At 42.2% G+C, this 27,832-nt stretch overlaps 1 protein-coding gene across 1 annotated transcript in view; it reads right to left on the bottom strand.

The window, feature by feature from the left end:
- Kcnma1 (potassium calcium-activated channel subfamily M alpha 1) overlaps window positions 1-27,832 on the bottom strand; it is a 697,898-nt gene that overhangs the window by 46,507 nt on the left and 623,559 nt on the right. Inside the window, 3 exon segments of the mRNA XM_035452632.1 lie at window positions 16,597-16,789; window positions 19,879-20,103; window positions 25,464-25,587. Of these exon segments, the coding sequence (XP_035308523.1) occupies window positions 16,597-16,789; window positions 19,879-20,103; window positions 25,464-25,587 (542 nt within the window).

The raw sequence follows: 27,832 nt of genomic DNA, 5'->3' as shown, positions 1-27,832 counted from the left end.
ACTAATTAAGCTAGGCTGGCTAACCAGCAAGTCTGGAGCCCAACTGTTTCAAATTCCACAGTGCTGGGATTACAAACTCTCCCCACCATGGCTAGATTCTTTACATGGGTGATTGAACTCAGATCCCCATGCTTGCATGGCAAGCACTTTACTGACTAAACTATCTCCCCAGTCACTTTAACTACTCACTATTAACTTTAACTATTTATTATCCTTAACTACTTATTTTTATTTTTCATCAACAATTGGTTATTAAGCTGACACAGAAAACAAAGGCATGGGTTTTAGTTCAAGGTCAACCTCCAACTCTCAGGGAACCCCTATGGCTATTCAACACATAGATTATTCTTCATTTTCCCATATTTAAAATGAGGCACAGGCAATGCTCCAAATCTCCTCCAGCGTGAGTACCAAATTGTGTGTAGCATTGGAATATTTTTAATTGATTTGGTCACTCAATAGTCAGCAATGACCACAGAGATATCACTGGAGTTTGTTTTTTGTTTGTTTTTTTAGGGTAGTATATAGGAGTCTATCAACATAGTGATATATACATCCAAGAGACACACATTGTACAGTGACAACCAAGCAGCTGGCAAATTGCAGCCCTAGGCACAGAACCATATTATCTCTCAGAAGTAGCCCTCAGGCATGGTCTCCTCTCCCTCCAGGAGTATTCTGTATTCATTCCACTAACAAAGCATGTTCATTTTCTGCCATGTGGTGATAGTTGTGGCAAATGTAGTGCCCTCAGTTCCTTCATCTTTGGGAATGACCTTAAGACCCTGGCCCTGGCTCTAAGGTGAGGTCTCTTTCAAGAGCCCAAATGTTAAAAGTAAGCATCCACAGAATAAACTACCTTGGGAACTAAGTATTCTAGGATGCTCTCACAAACTCTCATGCCTTTTTTTTCCATCCATTTTTACCCCTTTGCTTAGTGCCCAGACCTATGAAAAGAATGTACTTTCTTGGAAGTTTCTCTAATGGCAAAAAAGGCCATAAATAACCATTTATTAAACAAACAGTATGGGCTAAAGAAAGAGAAACTGCCACAATTAGGCCCCCGGGGCCTTGAGCACAGCAGCATAAGACTGTAGGACTCTCCTAATCCAGGCCATACATCACCAGCCCCTGAATTTCCTGAAGTTATCTTCATAATCAAGATGCTATTCTAGCCATTGAGGGCTTTCAAACTATTTTTAATTTTAATTTAAAGAGCAATTAAAGAAAGACAATGGATACGAGGGATAATAAAGTAAGTGATTAGCAGCATGCAAACGACAAAGGCTTAATGATTATATGGCGTTAGTCTCCAAAGGGCTTGTTGAGAGAAAGCCCTTTCTACATGTGGCTGTTCAGCTAATGTGTCTCAACCCACAATTACAACATTGCTGACACCATTAACCAGCGAAACAACATCACTTGGTGAAATCCTTGTTGTCTCATTAAAATGGAAAGGGTCAGGTAATTTACCAGCCTTGTATGTCTAGTTTTGTTGTTGGTAATTAGCAAACATTACCCAGCATGGACTCCCGCTGGGAGCTGGAGAAACTTTGTAAAATATTAAAGAGGAAAGTCTATATTTTGCTGGAAAATTGAAAAGAGGTGCAGTTATACTCTGCATGCCACTCCCTTGCATGAAGGAAAAGGAGAGAAAGCAAAACAACAACAAAACAAACAAACAATCCAGAAACCAAAAGAAACACCACCCACCAGGAACTCTTTCCGTTAGAACTATTCAGAATGCATTGAGAAGCTTTTGTCCAAATCAAGACTTCAAGTCACCTCAGTGTCCTGGTGACTAGTGGTCTCATTCCTGTTTACAAAAAGACTTGGGGGAGGGAAGGATAGAATAATTTTAAACTTCATATAGACTCTTCCCTCCTCAGGTCTTTTGAAGGAATCTACCAGTAACAAAAGGAAAGATTGTTAAGAAAAAGGATTTTCTCTTTCAGCCAGGTATGGTCACATATGCCTGTAAATCCTAGTGCTTGGCAGGAGGATCAAGATAGTTCAAAGCCAGTATGGACTACATCAGGACACTATCTCAACTTTTTTTTTCTTTTTTAGCTCTTTGAGATGTTATATAAGCCAAAAGTGTTTGCTCAAAGAACATTATTTGAATATTTTTAAGCTTAGAGATAAAGGGACTATTTCCCCAGGGCCCAGCCTGACATCTTGTCTGCTAGCTTCCTAAGGGAAAGCCTCCTCCAAGCAGGCCTGAGGGCACACCCCAAATGCTGGCCAATGCTGGGTAGGTTGTCAGGGAGCAGAATGGAATCTTATTTTTTAAATGGGATTTTTAGAACATAAAACACATTCCAATAAATGTGAACTGAAAATTATGAATTCATTAAATGACTTTGGTATCTTGTGCTATATATAATATTTATACTCTGACTACTGTAAAATATGCTTTAATATCTTTAGGCAACTATAAGGACTTAAATATTTATAAAATGGCTAAAGATAAAGTATGGCCCTCTTATTCCTACATACAGATGATGTAAGGCTTGCAATCAAAGACAATAACCCTCTCTGCCCATTTGTCATCTTAAAGGAGCCGATCAGCCCACCATCCCTCGTGTACCATCTACATAAGAGTTGTTACCAACAAAGACGACTCTAGAGGAGTTTGTGCCTTAAAAACTACCTAGAGTGCTATACTTCACAGAAAACAGGGCTTTCTGAAAATGGAGACAAAACAATAAATTTGCAGGCAAAACAGCTCCGAAAGGGGCCTCAAAATACTGCTGTATTTATCTCTGGGACATGTGAGAATGGGAGCATTTTGATTTAATATTTCATAACATAGATACAATTGCTTCCTTGTGTGGCATATAATTAATGCTCCTTGAAAAGAGTTGTTTTTTCCTCTTTAATTCCTCAGTATCCTAAATGCAAATAAATGGATGAGAAATACTCTTGTGATAGTAATGTCTTCCTTCAGCAGTATAGAATAGTCCTCACATAATCACAATAAAAAGAAAGCCACTGTGAATTTACAATCATCTGGGGGCCTATTCAAAGTAGGTATAAGTGTGAAACCTCAACCATGATGCTCTGATTTACCCTTCTTGCTTGCCTTCCATCGAGTGGTCTGACTAATTTTCAGTATTCCCCCCTTTCCCTATGCCAATCAGGTATTCAGAGAACTACTTATGCCCATCTGTGTGAGTCTCCCAAGTGGCCATTCGCCTGGTTGCTTTTTTTTTTTTTTTCTGCTCTCTTTGATCAGGATGTGTAGGGTGGACCAGGAATCATGCGGAAGTTTGTGAAACAAAGTTTAGGTCTCATTATACCTGCATTTTAATGAGGTGTGTTATATGCCATCCAAACTGCCCAGCCATCACCAGCACAAGTCTGCCAGTTCTATAGAGAATAAGCTTTCATGAAATATCAACTCTGATATGAAGTTTGAAAGTAGTTATCCTGGGAAGGGAAAGGGCTGGCCTAGTGCTTCTCAACCTGGACTTCATGTTGGTATCACTGAAGGATGCATCCCACCTCTAGTGTCTGGTTAAATTGTCATGGGATGTGGCCTGAGCATCTCAAGATTGCTTCCATATCCTTGAGGTGACTGCATTGTACAGCTAAGGTCAGATGTCATTAGGCTCACTCAAAAACAAAGCTGCCCTACATGATTGACTAACCTTGTACACAAGGCACCAAGGCATCATGGAGACAGGACAGTCTCTTCAATAAATACATAATACAAACTGGATTTCCAATTGCAAGAGAATGAATTTGAACTATTTTCCAATAATACACACAAAAATTAACTTGAAATTGTATAAAGACTTGAGCTTAAGAACTAAAGGGTGAACTGTTAAGAGATAGGGAAGCAACTCTTTGATATGGACTTCAGAAACTTGTTGGTTTTGACTAAAACATCAAAGCATTGGTAAGAAAAGCAAAAGTAAGTGAGTGGGATTGGTTGAAACTAAAGAGCTTCCATCCACACAGCAAGGGGAAACCATCAAACAAATGAAAAGGTACTGCACAAAATGAGGGAAATTACTGGATCACCAGATATCTGGTAAACAGTCAATGCCCCCAAACAAACAAGGAGCCAGTACAATTCAATAATGAAAAACTAACTTGAATCAAATCAACAGATAGAAAGGAGATACCTTGACAAAACAGAAACTTTTTTCTGACTTACTTAAAAGGTACTATGAGGATAGTAGAAAGACCCAGACATTGTTTTCATTCTGATAGCAGCTTGATCCAAAGGCAGCCAGAATGCTCCATGAGAAAAAATGAGACAACAAGAGATTGAGAGGTTTATCTATGCCTTGTAAGTGGTAGAGTACATTTGAACTCAAGCTATCAAGCCAAAAGTAACCAGCACATGCTCAGATTAAACTTGATTGCAGCCCAAAGCAACCTCTGCCATCTCATGGCACATCACATGACACCATACCATCTGCATGGCCTTAAAATACCTGGCAGAAAATCTTTACTAGATACATGTAACAAGATGCTCAATGACAAATATGCTTCTCTAGAAATGAGGGAATATTTTTTTTCTCTACAACATTCCATAAAATACAATTGAAGCATTTAAGGCTCATCAATATCTTTAAGTACTTTAAAAAGAATCCCCAAACTAAAGTCATCTGTAAATTAGATGTCTTCTTTGCAGGGCCACTTAGGAGAAAAGAAACAAGGGCTTGAGAACTTCATGAGTTTTTGCTGTAAAAGGACAGACAGAGGAAAAAATGCATTGGATGGTTGGCATCCTCACTTGTAAGCTTGAGGCACACATGCAATTTTCAGCATGTGGATTAAATCATGTCTCAGGAAGTTACAAATGGCACACATTAGGAAATTTACAGGGTGCTCTGGAATGGCCTAAACCCTGTATCATTAACCATGTGCATCCAAATGATGCCATACAGCTTATTGTGCATGTCTCTGTCACTTCTGTCTGTAGAGATCCCATTAAATTTCATGATGGCACCAACAGAGATGTTAACCTCAAGTGTAAGGGAAACTGGTGCACAGAAAAGGACCTGTTGGTCCCTTATCCAGAATTTCACTGGTGGGGAGAAGGGGAGATAGGAGTGAAAGGGGAAAAGGAGAAAGGAAGAGGGTGTGAGGACAGAATAGAGACAGAATCCATAGGCTAACAGGCTTCCTCTGTCTTCTTTGACTATATAACTTTGCATGGATTCCACACAACCATTCATCTAGACCATTTCTGTAGATGAATATGGAGGCTTTTGGGGATAGAAGCTTGTATTCATTTTCACCTGATGCTTTCTCCTGAACCTTCCACCTGGGAAGCAGAATCAGGAAATAATTCTGGAATATTTGGAACATTTCTCTACAAAAGAAAGTAAAAGCCAAGCCTTAAATGTACCATATAATTTCTGACATCTCCATAAGTCAATCTATATTGTGTATGTGTACACATGTGTGTGCTCATAGTGTTGGTGTTTATGTGTGTGCGTGCAGGTGTATATGTGTACGTGTGTATACAGGTGTGTATGTGCCTGTGTGTGGAAGTCAGAGACCAACCTCTGGTGTCTCACTTCAAGTGCCTTCTACCTTGTTTTAGAGCAGGGTCTATAGACTGGCTTGAGGTTTGCTGACTAGGCTAGTGAGCCTCAGGGATCCAGTTTTCTTTTCCTCTCAGGACTGGAATTACAAATGCATTCCACCACATCTGTCTGTTTCACATAGGTCTGGGATCAAACAGGCCTTCATGTTTGCATGACAATCACTTTATTAAGCCCACTCCACAGCTCATCTAATCCATATTAATAAGAAAAAAAAACCTGCTCAGACAAATCTATTATTGTTCAGGAAGTCAGACTCAGCATAATGCTATGCATTTCCTCCAACTCTGCTCTTGTCTGCCAGTTGTTGAAGCAAAAGACTCATCCCAAAAGATCCCCAATACCGCTTTCTGTGGTAGGAAGAGCCAGGGACTATGACCCCACAAAAGATTGATCCTGACGAAAAAGATTCAAGGCAAACTTTAGCCCTTTGGGCACAAAGGTAATTTGGGGGCAAGGAATTTGGATACTTCTCTGGAATGTTTATCCTCAAGGAAAACCCCTAAAAAGTAGATACGCAGAGTCAAAGCCCTTTTTTATCAGAACACAGTTAATACTTGTCTTTATTGGAGCAAGTTGGTGTGGTCAGAAAAAAATGCTGTCTTTACCATCATCAGGCAGTCTAGGGACCAGCTCCATGTGATACTGACTAACTCAGTTGTTGGAAGAGGCTTAGTTTTTCCTGAATCTTACTTTCACATCTTTAAAATGAAGAGTGTAACCTTTGCCTCAGCAGTTTTCTAGGGTACTTATAGAATATCCTGTGTGAAAATTGGGGTGCACAGCTCACCTGAATTAGGCAGTAAGTAATCATAATTTTTAAAAGAAGCATGAATGGGGCAGACACATTTGGAGGAGTCAGCTAACATGTGACAGCTTGATGCTTGGGCAATGTATTCAGTCTCTTCCCAACACTATGCCACATCTGTTTCCTGTCTCTGAAGCTATTCCCTTTCACTCTGTTGTCCTAGGCGAGGTACAGTCTGCACAGGGTAGTCAACCTGCTCTGTATACACTTGGAAGGAAAAGATGTTTCTTCCATTTTTAACTTCATCTTCCCATTTTCACCCCCAAGAGAGAACTTCTGAGTGGAGGAGACAGCTCCATTGGTAACATGTGTGAAGTGGAAGCATGAACACTGGAATTCAGATTCAAAGCACCCAAGTTTTAAACACAAACAAACAAACCCAGGTCTGAGCCCCAGGTTCAATGTGAGCCAAAGACTCAAAATCAAAGATTGAGAGAAATTTAGGAAGAGAACTGATATTGACCTCTGATCTCCTTGCACATGCCCCTATGGGGTGCAAGTATGTGTACCTAAATGCTAACACACACACACACACACACACACACACACACACACACACACACACACACACACACACACACACACACTCTTCATGTTTGGAAGTCACCTAATATGGTTCAGAAGGTGGTCAGCACTTCTCAGTCTTGTGTTGCAATGGCTCTTGTCAATCCTTGTTTCTCTCACTAGGAATATATCACCAAAACAGGAAGTGTTGGTCTTAAGAGGCTCTTTCATGTGACAAAATATGCTGTGAGGAAAAATTCTCCTAACTTGAAGCCATTTACAGAATAACTCCAGCTGCTGCTTTGCCAAACATATCGGCACTGGTGGGCTGAGCTTTGTCTTGTGAAGTCTGCAAAAGAAATGTGTACAGGGCAGGCCCCTCTCTGTACTTGAGACCCTCTCAGAGCCCTAAACCAGACTCTTCTTTATTGTTTAGTAAGCTTTTTTAATGAAATGTACTACTCTTATTATAGAGGATTCCAAATAGGATCTAAATCACAAACCAATAAAAGAAAATTATTGGGCTGGGTATCTAAAGTTACTACCTAGAGGCTACTCCAGTGTGGTATGTATAAATCTCTAAACAGTTAAGTAGAATTGTCTTTCTGGTTTTTGGGATGGAAGCCAACAGCCATTTCAGTTACAACAGAAGGAAAATATTTTAGTGCTGAGCTTCGTTCGTTCAGTGGGCATAAAGAGAAATGGCACTCCCCCACCGCCATTTCGGAATTGAGTGAGAATATTGTGGTAATGAAATGCTATATGGGAACAGCTGAAGAAATGCTCCTCTGATTTCAGGGAGGGAGGTGAGGTGGGCTGGGATGTGCATTGGTGTGTCCACAATCTGTGTGTGCAGTAGAAGAAGAGCAGAAAGTGGGATTGGCAGGTGTTGAAGAGTAGTGACAGGGGAGTCCAGGATGGGGTGGTCTGTCACTCTAATGGAAACACCAGATGTACAGATGCTCACCCTACACTGGCCACACTGCATCTTTAGACACAAAGACAGCACCACTCAGGAAGGATGTGAACACTTCCACCCATGACCCCAGTCCTGCCAAACACTACAGCTGTCCCTCTGGAGCAAGGTTACAGAACATATAAAATGCAGACTCCTGTGTAATAAAAACCAAGGAAATTCCAGAGCCCTCAGTTATAAAGGACCATGGGGCTCATATCACTCAATCTGCCTCTCATCACAGAGATCATGGTGGCCAGTAACTTTCTTGAGTACATGATGATAAGATGCTCACAACCTCTGCAGATCCCATTCTGTTTCCTGGAAATGACTTCCTTATGCTAGGCGGAAAAAAAAAAAAAAAAAAAAAAAAAAAAAAAAAACTAGTCCTTTTTTTCATTATTAGCTGAGGGTCCTGGTCTTTGTGCAATGGGAAACAAGATACAATGGACCTTTTACCTGCTCATCTGAACTATTTGTTAAGTGGCTTGCTGTTCAAGTTTTCCTCATTCTGACTGTCCCTTTGCCCCTTTCAACTCTTCATGGCTTTTGACACACCCTTCTGTTGACCAGGATGAAATGATCACTGCTCCCAATAAATTAGACTTTCACCAGCAAGAATGACTCAATCTCTCCTTAGTGTTAGCTTGCAAATGAACATACAGATGGCCAGAGTGGATTCCTTCCTGTGAGCTCTGTCCCTGAGTTATAGCTCAACAAAGTCCTCAAAAAGCCTGTATTTGTCATCCAGTGAGGTGAAGGAACTAATCCACAGCATTACCTCCCAAAGGGACGGGCAGGCAGGCAGGCAGGCAGACAGACAGACAGACAGACAGACAGACAGAAGTAGGAAGATCAAGGTCATTCTCAGCTCTATAGTGAGTTTCAGGCAAGACTAGTAATCATGAGATTCTGTCTCAAAATAAAATAAAGCATAGAATAGAAGGGAAATTTTAAAATCTGCGGTTTGATTTTTGTGCTGCTTGCTGGCACTTTTGGGGTCAGGACTCAGTTTATGATTGTAAGGGTTCAGGCATTATGCTGGCCTGCCCCTGTCACCTGGCAGAATGCACTCAGGCGGTATTCTGGTCAGCCCAGGGTTCCATGACTACTAGTGTGCAAGTAGGTGCAAAGGATCCCTTTAAAACAAAGACTTCCACCCACCAACACCACCCCTGCCCCCCCTGCCTTCCCCTAGGGCAGACAGGACTTTTCCTGTTTCTATTATGTCCTCTCTCTGTCTCATTGTCTCTTTACCTCTTTTCTCTTTTCTCTTTATAATAAAACTCCTCACTTAAGTTCTGTCTGCCTGGCATGTTTATTCCCCTGCCTTGGTCAACCTCGCCCTGCCATGGAATCCTCCAAGGTGCCCAATGCAAGGTCCCCCATGTGTTCTATCACAACAATGATTCCTCAGCTACAACCAATAGCCCCTCTGACTTCCTCTGTCTAAGGAGACCATTTTCCCCATTGGTTTTCTTCCACACCCAGATGTTCCATCAGGTTCTTGAGGTAAGGAACCCTGCCTGAACCCAACCTTCCATGTCAACACTGCTTTCTCCCACAGCCCTGCACCACTCCGTGAGCCTCTGGGGGGTGACCAGAGTCTCTGACCTCAGAATGTTAGGGAGGGCACTCATCCTTGTAGTCTCTGCAGTGCTGCCTGCACTGCTGTTTCAACTTCACAGCCCAACCTTCCTTCTAGAGCAGTGGTTCTCAACCTGTGGGTCGTGATCCCTTTGAGAATCAAAACATTCTTTCACAGGGGTTGCCTAAGACCATCGGTAAACACAGATGTTTACATTATGATTCATAACACTAGCAAGATCACAGGTGGAAGTAGCAACAAAAATAATTTTATGGTTGGAGTCACCACAACCTGAGGAGTTAAAGGGTAGAAGCATTAGGAAGGTTGAGAACCACTGCTCTACATAAACACATCCTGCCCAGTGTCCCTGAATCCTCTTCCTTTTTGATTCTAAATGATGCTTTGTGGGGGTGCCAGATTAATCTCCTTAAAGCACAAACCCAATTCCATCACTGTCTTGCTCTGGAACCTTCTATAACTCCCCAGTAAGTATCTACTGAATTAGCTATAGCATTGTAGCTCATAAACTCATACACAATTATTTACTTCTTTCTAATACAAAAGTGAAGAAGAAATTACTTTTTTGGGGTGGGGGAGAGAGGGTTTCTCTGTAGCTTTGGAGCCCATCCTATAACTCCCTCTGTAGACCAGGCTGGCCTTGTACTCATAGAGATCCTCCTGCCTCTGTCTCCCAAGCGCTGGGATTAAAAGCTCAGGAAGAAAATACTTAAAAGCAACATCTACATTTAGTCTTACCTCTGTCTATTATCATATATATCTCATACTCTAGCTAAGTCATGCTTGTCACTATCCTTCAAATGCATCCCCCTTGCCTCACCTTGTCCCCCCCCACACATTTTCTCTATACTGTCCTTTGTCTCTACCTGCTGTAATCTGTGCAGTTTTCCAAGTGTCTCTCTTTCCTCATGAATCACACAGTTCTATATTTGTATAGGAAGGGATAAGACCAGGGACGAGTTTCATTTTCACCATCTCACCAATAATGCCTACCATACAGTCTGGGGCACAGCTGGTGCTTGTGGAGTTGGACAGGCTCATATAAGACATGAAGCACAAATCACACAAATGCAGTCTACCACAGGAAGGGAACAAGGAAGGCCCTTTAAAACTAGCATTGACACATAGTCCAGGCATTGAAACTCAAAGGGAAATCCTTCCTACAGAGACTCAGCTTGCCTCAAAGACAGAACCCTTTGGGGTAAACATCAAGGCAATGTTGGATCTCATCTGTGTGGTCTCCCAAAGCTGTATGCTAGGTAACTAATACCTGTACTTACCACTTAGAGAGGGTGACATAAGCAAGTGTGACAAATAGAGCCAGTGGGCAGAAAACACAGCCTGATGCTACCACATCATTTTCCTGCCACCTTTTCCTCCATTTGAGTTTTTTTTCAAGTCTGGAGAGGGTTAATTTGATCCCAAAAGAGACATCACCAAACTCCTGCAATGTGTACTCCAGGCTAGCTGACTCATGAACTTCTAGCTGCTTCTCCCATCTCTGCCTCACACCTTGCCATTGGAGGGATGGGACCCAACTTGTGCTGGAGTCTTTTTTACCAGAGGAGCCATCTCTCTGGCCTGAGGGATGCTGTTTCAACTCTGATGGGTCTAATTGGGTATAACCCCACTATAAATGGAAGAGCCTCTGCACCTTGTATAAATGTTAGAGCATCAGCATCCTGGCAAAGAATGTAGTCCTTTGTTTCCTATGGATCTCCATCCAAAACCACAGCACCTTCTGCTCTTCACATAACCCTGCAGGCTATGCAGGCCATCTTTATAGTTCCTCCTAGTCCTCACTGGTTCAAAGTGATCAGGACTAAATTCTTCTCCCTCTTTCCCAGCCCATATCTCCTCCTTGGTCCTCTCCCTTAGTTGCATGGCCATCATCTAGCAGGCAACCTCAAAACCCTTTCTATCCAATGTCCTCTGCAACCATCTTCTTGGTACTTCAAACCCACCTCCATGTTTGCCTTACTTTGCTCTCAGACCACAAAGCTGCACACTGAGCCCTATCCCGTTCTCAGGGAGCCTTTTCCACAGCTCCTGCCTGCCTCACTCCCACCGTTAGCCAGGGTCAAGCTGCATTTTTTTTTTTCAAAGATGGATTTGTAACTGCCCAGATAAGTCAAACCTTTGAGGACTCCCCCAAATCCCAAGACCTGAAGTTGCCTTCTGAGACTAAGCAGTCCAGTTACTTAGCCATTAGCCACACAGAACCATTTCTTCTAGTTTAAAGGTGAAATGAACCCTCCCCCTTTCAGCTCATGTGTTTACTCACTTGTCCCCTGATAGTGGCACAGCTTGAGAAGGCTGTGGAACCATCAGGCGATAAAGCCATACTAGGGGAAGATCACTAGGGCTGGGCCTTGAAGTTTTATAGTCCATCACACTTCCTGTTCACTCACTGTTTCTGGACTGCAGGTGCAATGTGACCAATTGGCCTCCTATTCCTGCTACCATGCTTTCCTGACCATAGTGGAATATCGCCCCACAAACTATAGGCCAGAACAACCCCTTCCTTCTTTCAGTTGCTTCTTGTCAGGGCAATAAGAAGAGTAGTGTATAGTACTGAAGTTTAAGTTTCTCAAAATGAAATAAGAGGGAAAATTCAGTTTCTCCATCAAGTTCACAAGAGCTGTATAGCCACATGCATTCAACTCATGGCCAGTTGTCACCTCTTTGGGGAAGATTTCTGAAGATATGGGAATAGAGAAAAAAAGCTCCCCCCTCCGCTCTGTGTTCTTCTCTTGCTAACCTGGTCCTCCTTGATTTGTACTGTCATCATCTTCCATTCACAGAGCTCCTTGTTCCTAGGGAGAGGCTGTATCTAAGCCTTTAGAGTGGCTGATGCATGGGGGACACATACTTATCCCTTTCTAAGCCTTTAGAGTGGCTGATGCATGGGGGACACATACTTATCCCTTTCTTTTCCTTAAAAGAGTCCTTGACCAGAAGCAAACATAAGGTGCCAAATGCTCATTTCACCTTTTAATTTTAAAAAATAAAAAGAGCAACTCTACCACCATCTCTCTTTTTAGGTACTGATTCCAGAGGCTCTCTGAGAATGAACCCTGACCTCTGCCATTCCCAAGATCAGATTCCCTACTTGTCTTTTAGAACCACAGGGAAACGGTCTGGCAAGAGGCACCATTGTACCAGCTGATTTAAATTGAAGTGTTTTCCCCAGATAAATGCGTGCTAAATAATACACCAGCTCTCCAACCAAAGGGAAGTGACAGGCACTCTGTAAATAAAGGCACTTAGTTCCTGGTAAAGAGCTGTAAAGTGGTTCTGAGCTGATGTTTGCTGACCAGCAAGAAACAGCTTCACCTGCTTTATGTAATTGTCACTGCAGTTTCGCCTGCTGTATATTAAAACTGCATCTCATAGACCCAAATGTCACATTGGATATACCATCCCACATGGAACTCGCCACCTTTTGCCGTAATTGTTTTTGACAACCAGCCATCACATCCCATCTCTTTTCAGAAAGTGTCTGGTCCAGAATCCCTACTAGGTCAGTTCTGACACCATGTGGGCTAGAAAGGTGACACTCAAAGGGAAAGTGAAGAGAAGCAAAGCAGAGAGAGAGAGAGAGAGAGAGAGAGAGAGAGAGAGAGAGAGAGAAAGAGAAAGAGAAAGAGAGAGAGAGAGATCCAATAACATGCCATGGCAAGTGCACAGACACAAATCCTCCCCATGGAGGCTGGACTTTCTCAATGTTGATATGCCCCTTTCTTGTTCCATTGTAGCACTTTAGAACAACTTCCCACATATTTACATGAACACTCTGACACAAGAGCACAACAGTTGTCCTCACTTCACATTTCTGGACCCACCTGGGTTCTGGAAAAATGAAAACATAATCATGCATGTGTCAAGGTGGGACTGCAAGATACATCATGATAAAACTGGCCTGGCAGGTGCTAGAAATTTCTATAGGTGTTACTCAGGGGACATGAGATATGTTTACCAAAATGCAAAGAGCAACATAATGCCTTTGTTGCTGGTAATTCCAGCTTCCCTTGGAGTGTGGACCTGCCAAATACCTGGATGGAGAAGCAAGTACCTGAAGCCACTGGGCACACCAGTTAGTCAAAGAGGTCTTAGAGATGGGAAATAGCAGGGACATTCAGCTCCCCTGTCTAGTGCATGACTAAAAGAGACGCAGAGGACTGGGTGCAGGGTGAGCTCTAGAGGTAAGCAGTGGGGAAGAGCCACTTCTTAGTGTTGGGAATTGCCACTGGACCACTGCCACTGGAACATCAGAGTGATACCAGAGTTTGCTGCAGAGGCCAATGACAGGATAGGAGAAGGCAGAGTGAGAAAGAAAAGTGAAATAGAGCTTTGGCTACAAAGAGTTTCAATATTGTGTCCTTAGGAGCAGAACTGACGTCTGGCTTCTAGGAGACTCCTGCTGAATTCTAACTCTGACCCGAGGCTAAGAGAAATGCTACCTGCCAGGCATGTACCTCATCCTCTGCCTTCCTCTGCTTTTGGTGTACCTTCATCCATCTAGGCCACGAAAACAAGTATTGCATGTTAACTGGATAGTGACAACAGAGAGCTCCTTCTTGCTCTTCTGGATGCTAAGACATCCTAAACCAGACTTTCTGATTCATATATGGTGCCCTCTTCCTTATTCTCCCTATGGCAGTGGGAATGTTGGATCTCTCTAAGGTCTCTTTTTATATAGGTACCAATCCCTTTCGAGAGCACTGGCTTAATGACCTAGTTACCTCCTCAAGGTCTTACCTTGCCAGACTACACCATCTAGGGTTAGCATTTCAATATAAATAGCTGACAGCCAAATATTCAGGCTGCCACAGAGTGTGTACTTTCAAACACAAAACAAAGACATCCTTCCCGTCTTCCAAGAGAAAAAGGAATGTCTCTTCTCCCTCCATATCTCTTTGTAAAACTTATTCCCTTTGCTTATTCTTGATTTTCTTAATATTAAGGCCTTTGAGCAGAGGGGAAAGGGAGCATTTTGTCAGGTTGGACATTTTACAGAATCTGAGGAGGGATAAAGTTTAAAGGGAGCTGGGAGGAACACCTGTGTCAAGTGCACATGTGACTAAACATTGGTGCAGTGTCATACATCTACAGACCTTAGGGTCATGAGTGTACCAGGAGGACACAGAAAGGCAGGGGAAAGGAAAGGCTTTCCTGCCTTCTCTGTTCTCAGCATCTCTACCCAAGGGGAGAACTGCTCCTTTCAAATCTTTTCAATCCCCTTGCTATCCCCTCCTCAGGACAGGAGGCATGTCTGAACGAGATGATCAGCATGTTCAGTGCACTGGGTTTGTTAGTGTGAAGATTTCAACAGCTTTCGAGCAGCTTGTACCAGTCACCCAGGGATCTCATTAGAATGCAGATCTGACAGGTACTATAAGATGGGTCATGAGAAGATGCATCTCCAACAAGCTGCCCCAGGTGATGCTCACACCAGGGCGAAGGTGAGGAAGACAAATTAAAGAGCCAGGGCTTCAAGGCAGATACCGCATACCAGCTTGCTGCATTCACCCCCTGGAAGGTCAGTTTACTGTCTCTCACATCCTTTCTCCCCAGTGTTCTTCAGGTAAGCTGGGCAGGAGGCAAGTTTCATTTCCTGTGCATGCAGCCTGGCAGAACTCAGGTGTCTCTTAGGGCCTTGGCATGTTGCATGGCTGGGCCAAATTTTACATTTGAGAGTATCAGACAGGATGGTGGAATGCAGAGGTCAAAACTGGGCCTCAGGCAAGGTCATGTCAGAAAAATGGGAGCTGGAAGTGACTCAGCCGAAATGGAGACTGATCCAATCTTCAGAAGAGTTGCAGAAACCCAAATCAAGGAGGCCCTAATTCACCACTCCACAGGCAAGAGTAAAGTGGGTGGTGTTACAACCTGACCTAAAGCCACAGTGAATCTCAAAAGCGACCCCCACCCCAGGGCCCTGCCTCTTCTCCCAGTCCCCAGCAGCAAGGCCACTAATGCTCAGGACACTCCCAAGAGTAGCTCTGACCCTCACAGCAGGGCCCCACTGAGAAGTATTAAGGCCTCTCCTTGTCTTTCACTTCCCCAGTCCCACCTCAGCACTCTTCTTTCGCTGGCCATCTCTCCCCCAGGACAGTGCAAGGAAGAGAACCTGCAACCAAGAGACTTTCAGGTACTATGGTGTTTGGGTTCTGTGGCAGAAGCTAGAAGCTAGAAGCAGATGGTAATGCTGGGTTGTTCAAAGATAGCAGAGCACCAAGGTCTTAGCTCCACAATCCAGTCAAGCCTCCAGAAAGGCCTGCATGTGGCAATGTACCCACTCTTCAATAAGGAGCTTCCTACCCCAGCAGATGCAGACTTCATGGGCTTTGCTTCCTGGAATGACAGGAGTCAGGCCCCCAGTCAGCAGTCAGCCACACCCATCTAGTAGGCCTTGCATGACCCACATAGAGCTGTCACTTAGAAGAAAATACCTCATCTCCTATCCTTCCTGATCCTGATATCCAAGGCCACTCATTATGGGGTTACTTGCTATGCTGATTCCCTGTGACTACAAGATGGCATCTTTACTTGGAACCACCTGTCCAGGATCCCAGAGCAAATGAAAGGGAAGGCTGGGACCAAGAGAAAAGGCAGCTATGTGTCATTTAAGGCTTCTGTGCCTCCTGTAGGAAAATGCACAAGCCAGCAAACATCACTCCTTGCTACATGGCTTCAAGTATCTGCCCTATCCCTACTCTTTAGAGATCTCTACCCTTTTATCAGCAGAGCCTTGGATGTGCCCCTAACCACAGCAAAGCTTAATGCTCCCATTTCAGCTCCATGGGAAAGCACTCATGGGGATGGAGCAGAGTAGTATGCAGCTGGCATCTTAGGCAGTGACCCTGGTCATAAAGCCCATTGTTTGCAAAGGCCAAAAGGGTGACCATTTAAAGACTTTTATTGCTTCAAAAAGGCAACAAACTGGGGAAGGCAGACATATATCAGGGCTTCTGTCTACATCTCCAGATGGCAGAAAGAACAGATGCTCCTCTGTAAGCCATTGTGGTGACCACAGGTTTCATTGTCAGACAGGCTGATGTGAGCCTCTTTGAATTACTGAGTGAAGGATATCCCTCTTGCCAGCCCCTGTCCCCCATAGGCACAGCAGAGAAGTATTACAGGCTGTCCTTACCTTGGGAATTAGCCTGCAAGACCCCGATGCTGTCATCAAACTGCATAGATTTGATGTTGAGTGACGCCAAGATGCATTCCTTGTCCTGAAGCGAAGTATCATCAATATTATTCTGATTGGCTGACAGGATAACGCACATGTCACAGAGGTTGATGTTGACAGCCCTTAAATCAGCCCGACTTAATGGTGTACCCTTTGGCATGGGGGTGGGGGGAGCAGGGAGAGGGAGAGAGAGAGAGAGAGAGAGAGAGAGAGAGAGAGAGAGAGAGAGAGAGAGAGAGAAGAGGGAAAGAAAGAAAAAATAAAAACAAATTAAAGATTGAGCCAGAGCTTTGGGACATTATTTAACAAGTATCTTTTTTATGTCTTGACATTAAGCTGGCCTAACTACATTTCAGGGAATAAGGGCTGCACGCTAATCTAAAGGGTAGTCGGTGCTGATGGCAGCATTTCAGGCCAGCTCTCAATACTCAATCAAGCTATTACTAACAAACGAGAGACGAATAATGCCAGGGTCTACATCTTCCTCCTGCCTGGAAATTGTCTTGATTTAAGTAACTGTCCTGTGGCAACCTCTGCCTTTCAGAACATAACGAGGGGGTGGGTTTCAAATGCCTGTTTATTTAATAGCAGGTCACTTCTGTCTCTGGCAAAAGACAGCATATCCGATCAGAATTTCCAAAGCAGCCATGGGGAAATCAGCAAAACAGGGTGTGATGAGGTGGGACTCGGGGTTCTGCTTGAGTGGGAGGCTGTGGGAGCCAGTGGAATTGGGGTGCATCTTGCAAAGGGGAGAGGACAAGCTTTGGGCTATAAAATTTTATTGCATATTTTCGGCAAGAAAAAAATCCAAGGAAACTACATAATTATCCAACAACATAAGAGTGGTTAAATATATTTTTTGACACTTATACAATTGACAAGTGTACTGCAAATGCAGCCAGAGCAAGCCCTCCACATACTTATTGAGTTGCAATAATCTCTAAGATAAAGGAATTAGTAAGTGGTAGGGAGGTGGGATCTAGAACAATTTAAAAGTATAGCCCCATTTATTTAGAAAAAAATAAGCTGCTTGAGTAAAAATTATATATTTATAAATGTATGTAAATTCAAAGAGAAAACTCGGGAAAAACTATACACTAAACTAATAACAGTAATTACCTCTGGGAGAGGAAAGGATGAAGTGGAAAGTTTGCTTTTGACTTTATATACTTCTATATTGTTTGAATATTTTATAACAAGAACAGATTTGTATATTACTGGTGCAATTAAAAATAAATAAGCCAGTAAACAGAGGTTTTTTTTAAAACTCCATAACAATGTGAGACAGTAGAAAAACTTCTGCAGATCCAAGGTTAATGATGGAGAGCAACCATAGATATGATGAAAAGATAGGACCAGCACTCTTACATGCTGTCTACCTAAGGACATTGTAATAGAACTTCTTGGATCATCTTGAGTCAGAGAATCCAGTAGCCATACAGCATTATTTTTGGAGACCCATCCAGCTATCAATACCACTGACCCTCTAGGTTTATTTAAAAATTTTCTTGTATATACGGATACCCCAGGAGTCTTCAACCTACAGCCTATCTTGGCCAAGGGTTTGCCAGCTGTTGTATGCTTCTCCTTTTGTTTTATCACTAGATAGGCTTTGGGAAAATAGGACCTGGATAAAATTATGGAGCCCATCAACTCTTCTTATGACTCAGTGAATGTCATGACTCTCTTCCAGGGCTCCTAAATATTGCTACAAAGAAGACCCATAGTGCAAGAGCATGTAGGGTCATAGGTTCAAAAAGGTCCTGGTCCAGGCACTGGAACAGTATCTTGAGAGATGGAGAGAAACATCAGTTTTTATGATCTCTTGGTACAAAATTAAGTGTGACCAACTTTCTGTATCACATTGCTATGTATAAACAACAGCTGTCTATGTCCATATTCTTTTAATTTTCACTTTGTAAGAAACCCATCAATAATTGTAAGGGAAACCATGTCCAGTTGTAGACATACGATTTCAAACCACAAGAACATCAATGACATACATTGAAAGTTTTTGTGTTTCTTTGACCTGCCCTTATATGACTGAATGTTTAAATAATGAGGATATAGGTCAAGGCTTTTAATGTACCAATCCACTGTGCTTAAGTGTGCTAAATTTGGGGGGATTTGTAAAGGCTCTACAACTGTGATACTCATCCCGACTTGTAGGAAAAAAAATACCTCTTGACAACTAAGGAGTTGCTTATCTCTAAATATTATGTTAAAAAATAGTAAAATAGCTGGAAGAGCCAGGCAGTGGTAGCACATGCTTTTAATCTCAGCACTCAGGAGCCAGAGGCAGGCAGATCTCTGTAGGTTCAAGGCCACCCTAGTCTACATAGTGAGTTCTAGGACAGCCAGAACTATATGGTAAGACCCTGTCCCAAAAAACAAAACAAAAAAAGAAAAATTACTGGAGGACAGTTAACGTTTTCCTGAATTTGTGACACAGTCAACTACATAAAATTTTGAGAAGAATATTATGATTTTGTGAAGAATATACTATAATTAGAAAGTGGCTAGTTATATGACTTTTAAGTCATTATCTCATATCTTTACATTAAATTATGGAGTCCCAAATTGTTTTCTATAGATTGGTGTCCTAGTGCTCTTCATAATAATGATTTTATATCTGTATAATATTTATTATATATAAGTATATATATTTTGAATATTATATATATATATATTTGTATATGTACATACATACACACAAAACAAAGCCATGGAAAAAATTGCTGGTTTTCTAAACAAAGGGTGGGCAGAGATTGGTCCACAAAAGAGGTTTAGAATTCTGTACAGTAGGGATAATTCTCTTTATTTGGTCAATATCAGAAGGAAGATGGGACAGATCAGCATTTCTCTAAGTATTAGCCATGTCAAATTAAAATGCCAATGAGAATTTTATAAGTGAATTTTTGATGTAAATATCAAAATAAGGCAACATTGCAAATTTCACCTAGGAAAGAATTTAGACACTAGTATGGTTAATGCATGTGGTGGTAGCTCAACCTCACCCCTGACAAGTGGCTTCACTTGGCTGCAAATTCCTTTTAATAAGGCCTCCTAGGGTTTTGACTTTCTTAGTAGAACACAGAAGGACTGCTACATCCTCAGGCCTGAAACCACATGAAGGAGCTGAGACATGATCAAAGCTTCAACAATTATAGCCACCTGGGATTTGCTTTTGTGAATGCAAAGATGAAGAGCAAAACATCAAATAGTGTGACCTTGACTTACAGGCAATATGGACACTTTGGGGAAGTTGTGCAGTGTTTCCCACTCTCGCTTGAGGTACTCGATGGAGCCCACAAACACGATGTGTTTGAGCTCATGGTAGTGAAAATTGCTAGCACGGAGTGGCATCACCAGGTTCCGGAGGCCAATCAGGGCTGAGCTGACATCCCCAAAGATGCAGACTACAACATGGCCACTCAGGACAGTCATGGCAGCTTCACTTCGAGTCTGTAACAAAGAGAAGTAAGTGCAAAACTTTCAGAGAGAAGAGCTCCTAACATCGATCTAAGGAGAGAAAGCATCATTCAAGCAAAGGAGAAAGATAAACATTGGCTGAGTGCTTACCGTGTACTATTGCTGTGTTATTTACATATGGTCTGAGTGTCTCCCATGGACCCATTGTTACTAAAGTCTTTGTCTCCAGGGTGGCATTATTATATGGCAGAACTTCTATGAATTGAAGCTACACCTTATTGGAGGTGTGGGACAGTTCATGTGCAACTGCCTGAGAGTTCTTATGTGACTTCTTGAGCTCTCCAGAGATGATGAATATGAAAAGAGCAAACCTGAACATACCCATCTCATTTCTCTCTGGTCATGTTTGCTTCTACATACTCCTACTATGAGTATCTACCAGGCAAATGGGATAGGCCAACATGAGACTTTGAACCTCTTAAAGACTCTGAGCTACCTTTTCTCTTTATGAGTTAGCTGTCTCTGGAAATTTATTATAATACCACAAAGGTATCCAATACAGCTATTATTTGTACTACAATAAACAATGTTTAATTTAGTTCAGAATAATAGAAAAGAAGTGATTCTTCAATATCATATATAGAATTGAACAAGGTACCCATTCTAATGGATAAAAGTATATTAGGGGAAGGGGAGATAAAAAAGTAAAACTCAGGTTGCCATGTGGGCTGTCTTATAATACAATTTTTTAGGAAGTCAAACACTGGTTTAAATGTCCATCTCCATCAAGTTAGAGAGCATATAAATATCTCTAATAATTTTTGGGCATACTGTAAGTGCACATGCAGAAAAGTACTATTTTTTCCTTCTTGATTTTATTTATTGTTAAAGAATATATAAAATAATGGTAAGGCTTACAAGACAGCTATTGTTTCTACTTTGTCATTATATACATGTTATATATTCACCTCTAATTTGAGCAAGGACATGTATTGTACTTATAAATTCCTGTAAACATATACCCACACATTACCAATCCTTCTTGAACAATGTATTTAAGAAGGATGTGCCAGGTAGACTTGTGAGCAGGAGACAGGGCAAAACAATCTTTAGGAGAACAAAGAAAAAAAGGGGGGGTTGTTTATGTATGTGGGAAGAAAAGGAAGCCTTAATATACATGGCATAGTTGATAAAATTAGGTGCCTTTTTAGGTCCTTTTGTTAAGAAGATGATTAAATGGTCCTATTCATTGGTTTGTCTTAACTGAAATTTGGGGTTCTCTTTTTAGATGTTTCAGTGAGGTGGCATAGTCCATCACAGTATCAGTAGATAGAATGTGATATCTTAGGCCAGAGGCTGGCTGCTGTGACCTGTAGACTCAATCTGATGATACCCCACAAGCTTCTACACATCTACTGAGTAAAAACCAGTTTTTTCTTTGTTTGTTTGTTTGTTTGTTTTGAGACAGGGTTTCTCTGGGTAGCTTTGGAGCCTATCCTGGTACTCGCTCTATAGAACAGGCTGGCCTCGAACTCACAGAGATCTACCTGCCTCTGCCTCCAGAATGCTAGAATTAAAGGTGTCCACCACCAACGCCCGGTGTAAAAATTAGTTTTTAAAATTCACAATAACTAAAAAGAAAATCAAAATTAGAAATGTCATTATGAGTGATAATAATATGAAATTCACACTCTAATAAAGTTTTGTTGGGACACAGCTAAGTCATAATGTTTAGGTATTTTCCATGGCAAATTTCATAGAAAGCAGAGTTGACGATTGTGACAGAGATCACATGGCCTGTGAGACTTAAATCACTGAATATGTTAATCTATAGAAAAAGGATACTGATGCCATGTCCAAACTTTGAGGTTTCCTGGATCACTCCTGGAAGGGCTTGCCTTATATAAAAACCTGCAAATAGGCATTACAATGGGCTAGAGGCCAATCAGTAAAGATAGAGGCCAATGTCTTTCTCCAATCCCAATTCTGTATCCCCAAGGGTGACAGAGAAAGGAATATTGCCATGTAGGGAGGACCCCAGTTACCTGGGAAATGCAAATGGATATCTGTCCATTGCTGGTCATTTGTTCATTGTAGAGGTGAAAAGAACTACAGGATGAGGTCAGGTGGGGGGGATTCTTTGTTTATCCTTCTAGGCAACACCTTCAACCTGCCTGCCATCTTTCCTGTTCTTCACTGCATGCTCATAACGACCCATGGGACTGAGGGAAGCATGTTAACGTCCACTGTACATATCAACCTCTGCCTGATTTAATCCCTAGCATTGACCAGGGTATTGATTGCTTAAATGCCAATATTGCAATTCATGACAATGTCAGGGTTATTACAGTAACCCCTAAGGAGAGGAGGAAGCTAGCTTTCATTCTCTGGTCATTAGAGAAAAGGAGGAGCTATGATCATTGCTGGTTTCCAGAGTAGACGGGAAACCTGAGACACAAGCTCATGAAAGGTGACTGGGTAGGCTTCTATGGAGCTTCCATGATCTCATCCCACTTTGTGAGGAAGACATGAGTTAGTTATTCAGGCTACATGGAAGTGCCAGTCCCTGAAGCCAGAAGCAGAAAGACAAGTCCTCTGGGGTGTGCTATCATTGGGCTCCTGAATATTTTCAGTGGGCCTGGTCACCTAAGAAGCTAGTTCCTCTCAACAAGCAAGTACAAATGCAGTGAAGAATGGAAACTGGAGATCAAGAATACAAAAATGAGCTAGGTACCAGTTGGAAGAATGGTCCAGGCATAGAAGATAACCTCAGAAGCTTAGGCCTGGGGCAATTACCAATTCTCCATTATGCCAAAGCTATACCCCCTGGAGATGTATGTAAAGCTCCAGTCCTGCACCTCAAACCTGGAAAGTCTGATTTTTCCACACTTAAGATCCAACAGAAAAATCCTTCAGGATTTTCTCCATGCACCCTTCAACCCCTTGAGTATTGCCTACTTGTACTTGATAGGATACCCCTGGCTATTTTAAATCTAGACTGGTTCTTAATCCATGGATCTGAAGAACACTTCTGTATCTCATCCCACTTGGTCTCAAAAATTTTGTTTCATTGTTAATTTTATATCTCCTTTCCAATTAGAGGACTGTCTCTCCTATATGCAAATCACCCAAAGCCACTAGATTCCTGCACTCTGTGAACAAGGGGCTTCCATAAGCATCTCCACAAAAGTACCGTACCCCTACTCTTCTCATCTACTCATTGGGTGAAAATTCAAACTACTCATTACTGCAGAGAGGGTTTCTTGGATAGTAGCACCCCCAGGACCCTGCTTAATTTTCTTCACAATGTCCTCATTCATATGGAAATTGTTCTCAGAGACTCATTCTCCTCCCCACAGGCATTCCCTAGAAGGCAAGTTCTATATGTCATCAGAACAAGAATGGTACCTAACACATGGTGTGTTTGCATCAGTGTTTCCTCAAGTGATGCTGCTTTTTTTCAGATGAACTCATCCCCCTAAATTCCTTCCTTTGATAGGGGATATTGATCACATTCTGGATCCAGATGAAGCATGCAGTATATGACTAAGCCATAGGTGACCAACAACAGAGAATCTAATTGGTTAGAACCGTCTCCCCTTCTGGCAAATCAAGCAGTGACTGTTTGCTGAGCATTTTGACTCATGTATTTTAGTCCTCAGACTTCACAACTCTGAGATGCCTCCAGCAGAATGCTGTATTGGCTCACAATACTCATTTATAATTAATTTGAAAACACAAACACTAGCTAGCTAAAATACAGTGGGGAAATCTAGTATATTAGCACACAAAACAATTCTGAGGATCTGGAATAGTCCTTGCTAAGGAAGGGTGGCCCTGAAATTGAAAATGATAGGCTTTTCCTAGCTGAAAATGAAGTAGACCTATAGCCATCTGGCGATTAGAGGCACAAGCAGGAAAGAGCCCTGTCTGACTGTTCTTCTTGACTATTAACCCATTTTTCATGGATTAGCAAAACAATAAACTCTAAGGAAGCCAAATGTAGCCTCTGAAACCTAAAGACAAACATAGAGAGTAAAATGAACTATCTGTGCTAACTTTCCTGGGACAAAACAGGAGAAGCCTGCTATTTCTAGAGGTGTTCACAAGCCATCCCTGAAGCAGTGCTCAGAGCTCTGGACAGTTGACCATGGCCCTACACTGCCATCCTCAGCAAAAGCACTTGCCTATTTGTTTCATGTGTTGAGAAGGACTGAAAACATGTTAGGGTAAGAAACACTACTGCAGCCGGGCGTTGGTGGCGCACGCCTTTAATCCCAGCACCGGGGAGGCAGAGGCAGGTGGATCTCTGTGAGTTCCAGGCCAGCCTGGTCTCCAGAGCAAGTGCCAGGATAGGTTCTGAAGCTACACAGAGAAACCCTGTCTCGAAAAACCAAAAAAAAAAAAAAAAAAAAAAAAAAAAAAAGAAAAGAAAAGAAAGAAACACTACTGTATGTCCTGGGAGATAGCTTAGTTGATAAAGCACTTGCCACATGAGCACAAGTATCTGAGTTTGATTCCTAGGACCCATATTAAAAAGCAAAAGCTGGATATAGTGATGCATGCCCAAAATTCTAGTGCTAGGGAGGTGGAGAAAGGATCCCTGAGACTCACTGGTCTGACAGTCTAGCTGAATCAGTGAGTTCCATGTCCAGTGAGCAACCCTGCCTCAAAAGAGAAAGTAGAGAGTGATTGAGAAATACACTTGACATTGGCTTCACACACACACACACACACACACACACACACACACACACACACACACACACACACACACCAAGTATACACCTGAATACATAATACAACAAAACAAAAATTTCTTACAACAGAAAACAAAGCAAGTAATGTTTCTATTTTTATGACATTTAAACATAATCATGATAATATCAACAAGTAAGAGAAAGGTGCTTCTGTGGAGCCATGTGCTGGGTTTTCACCACAATCCTATGAAGTTAGAGCAGTCCTCATCCTGTCTCCTTACAGATGAAGTAATTAAAATGCATCATCCAACAACTGGCCTAAGGCCATGCAACTAACAGATGATAGGCAGGGCCAGGCTGTGCCCCCAGAGCTACATGAGGATCAGGAATATTGTGCATTCCACCTCCCATGATACCTGTGACAGCACATAACCACCACTATTGTCCTGGTAAAAACTTAAGAGAATGAAAATTCTGCTCTTGAGAGAAAAAAAACAATAATAATTTTGCTCTAAGCTCACATTCTGATCAGAGATCTCACCACTTCAATCTCTGATAAGAATTTTAGTCATCAAAAATGGCTAGGGCAAATGACAGTGGCCTCTACTACTCAGTTAGGAAATCTTCCCTCTGAGCAAAAGTCCTCATGCCAGGCAGAGGGGAAGGCCATCGAATCCACATTCCCTCACTCACCAGGATGACTTTCTCAATCTCCTTGGGTGCACACCAATGAAACATTCCAGTAGAGTCGTACTTTTTCACATTGGAATCCATGTTGTCAATCTGATCATTGCCAGGAATTAACAAAGGGTCATGCCTGGGGAGAAAAGGCAGGGAAACCTAAGTGGAAAATGTGATAAATTATAAATGCAAAGGGTCCCCCTGAGTTACATCTCAGAGGAGATGACAGATGCAGAGAAAGTGCTTGTCACCAATGGCCATCTTCTGTCCTGCAGAGCACATCACTTGAAAGGCAGCTGCCCAAACCACACACCCCTCTGGAAGGGCACTTGACTTTGTCAGGTAGTAATTCTGCCTTTCTCCTGTGTATTTTATAAATGGGCTTCATGTCATTTTGTGGATCCAGCTTCACTTTTTATGGCTATCTCATTCCTTGTTGTCTCATTTTACCAGCTATCCAGTTTTCCCAGTACACATGTAAGCGCGCGCACGCGCGCGCGCGCGCGCGCGCGCACACACACACACACACACACACACACACACACACACACACACACACACACACACACACACACCCCAAAGGGTTGCTATTAGCATTGGCAATGAAGAGTAAGGAATAGGAACAGAGCCTCATGCTGGCTGACTGGCATCAGGATGGAAAGCCAATTACTCCCTCTTTCTGACTACAACTTCTGACTCGATGCTCTTCGCAGTAAAAGCTTTAACAGGCTGCACTTTAAATATTTTAGCAATTTGCCCAATCAGATTTTGCTCTCCCAGGCTGAAGCCCTTTAAAGATTCAACAGCATGTCACTTCAGAGCAGATTGACTACCAAGTGCCCACATCTGGAATACATGATTTCAATACTAAACAACACCCTCTCTCCTCGCCTTGACAACTGTATTTGTGCTTAACTGTCCAATGATGGGACCCCACATCCCCACCTTCATTTCCCAACGTAGCATTCCTTGGATGAGAGCCTCAATCTCCGATACATCTTAATAAACTTGTTTCAAATTCTCAAGACTACATCCACTCCTTCTGGAAGGAATGCTGTATAGAGGTAGCCCCTCCAGTGAGTTGGTGGGGTCTAACAGACAACTTAGGAATTACAATGAAATCAGGCAGATCTACCATGCCCACAGTATAATAATCAAGCCCTCCAGCTCAGGTGATAATCATTGTCTGTGGCTCTAGCTCTGATATGGTCAGCATCTGAGTGTATGGGAAGCCCTTGTTGGCATCAGCAACATTAACCACATATAATTAAGATATCTCAGGCAGAGCCATCCTGCAACAAAATCATCTTTTTAAGCAAACTGTCAACCAAAGACAGAAAACAGAAATAGATTCAAATTTCAAAATGGTATAGTGAAGTGATGTTATCTTTAAAATAATCTATTTTAAACATTAAAGGATAATATTTATGCTTTAATAATTCTCCCTGAGAAATGCCTTGTGTTTCTCATCTCTATGCTCTGACTATAGAGGGTAGGGCAGCAATCTCTCTAACCTGTTCTCGTGTTGGAATTAAGCTTGTGGTTATCTAGTAGGACCTGTCTATTATGCCTTCCACACACAGAGAAGATAGGAAACTCAGTGCGTGTTTTTATTCTCAGCAATTTGCTTTGAGGCCACAGCAGATGACAAATACCATGTGATGCAATCCTGTGGAGTCATCTTCAAGGAGCATGCTAGATTACTCCAGGAACTGTCATATCTGATCTTTAAAGGAATTGAACAACCCAATTCAGAGTAGCATCTCAGTGGCCTGGTTGTTGAGAAGTCTTCAGGGGCTATAAACTACCAGGACACCTCTCACACATAAAGCTGAGTCCAAAAGTGCTAAAATAAGGGCCAGTGAGATTGATCACTGGGTAAAGGTGCTTGCTGTGCAAGCCTTGACACTTGAGTGTGATCCCTGAAAGACATGTAAGGTGTATAGAGAGAACAAACTCCCTGTAGTTGTCCTCTGACTTCCATACACACTGGCATTTGTGTTCCCACCCCTTCCACACACACACCATAGACACACCCATGCCTACCCCTACATACATACAAAATAAATAAAATAAAAAAGTTTAAAAGCTAAAAAGGAGGGGGGACAATTATTGATTTAAAAAGCTGATTTGAACTGGTCACAAATTGTGGTGAAAGCATAATTTGATAGTTTGGGGACAAAGAGATAGTTGTTCAGTGGGTAAAGAGCTTGCTGTACAAGCATAAGGACCTAACTTGGGATTCCTAGCCCCTACAGATATGTGGCTCATGACCATATCCCCAGAATTGGAAAGATGGGTGGCCAACTGTCCATCATTGAGAGGAAAAAAAGGTAACAATGAACATTAATTATAAACTAAGATGGGGTTTAGGGAACTCT

This window comes from Cricetulus griseus (assembly GCF_003668045.3).
Source record: "Cricetulus griseus strain 17A/GY chromosome 1 unlocalized genomic scaffold, alternate assembly CriGri-PICRH-1.0 chr1_1, whole genome shotgun sequence".
Taxonomy (NCBI): Eukaryota; Metazoa; Chordata; class Mammalia; order Rodentia; family Cricetidae; genus Cricetulus; species Cricetulus griseus.
Note: the sequence above shows the minus strand (reverse complement) of the source record. Positions and strands in the feature narration are given on the sequence as shown.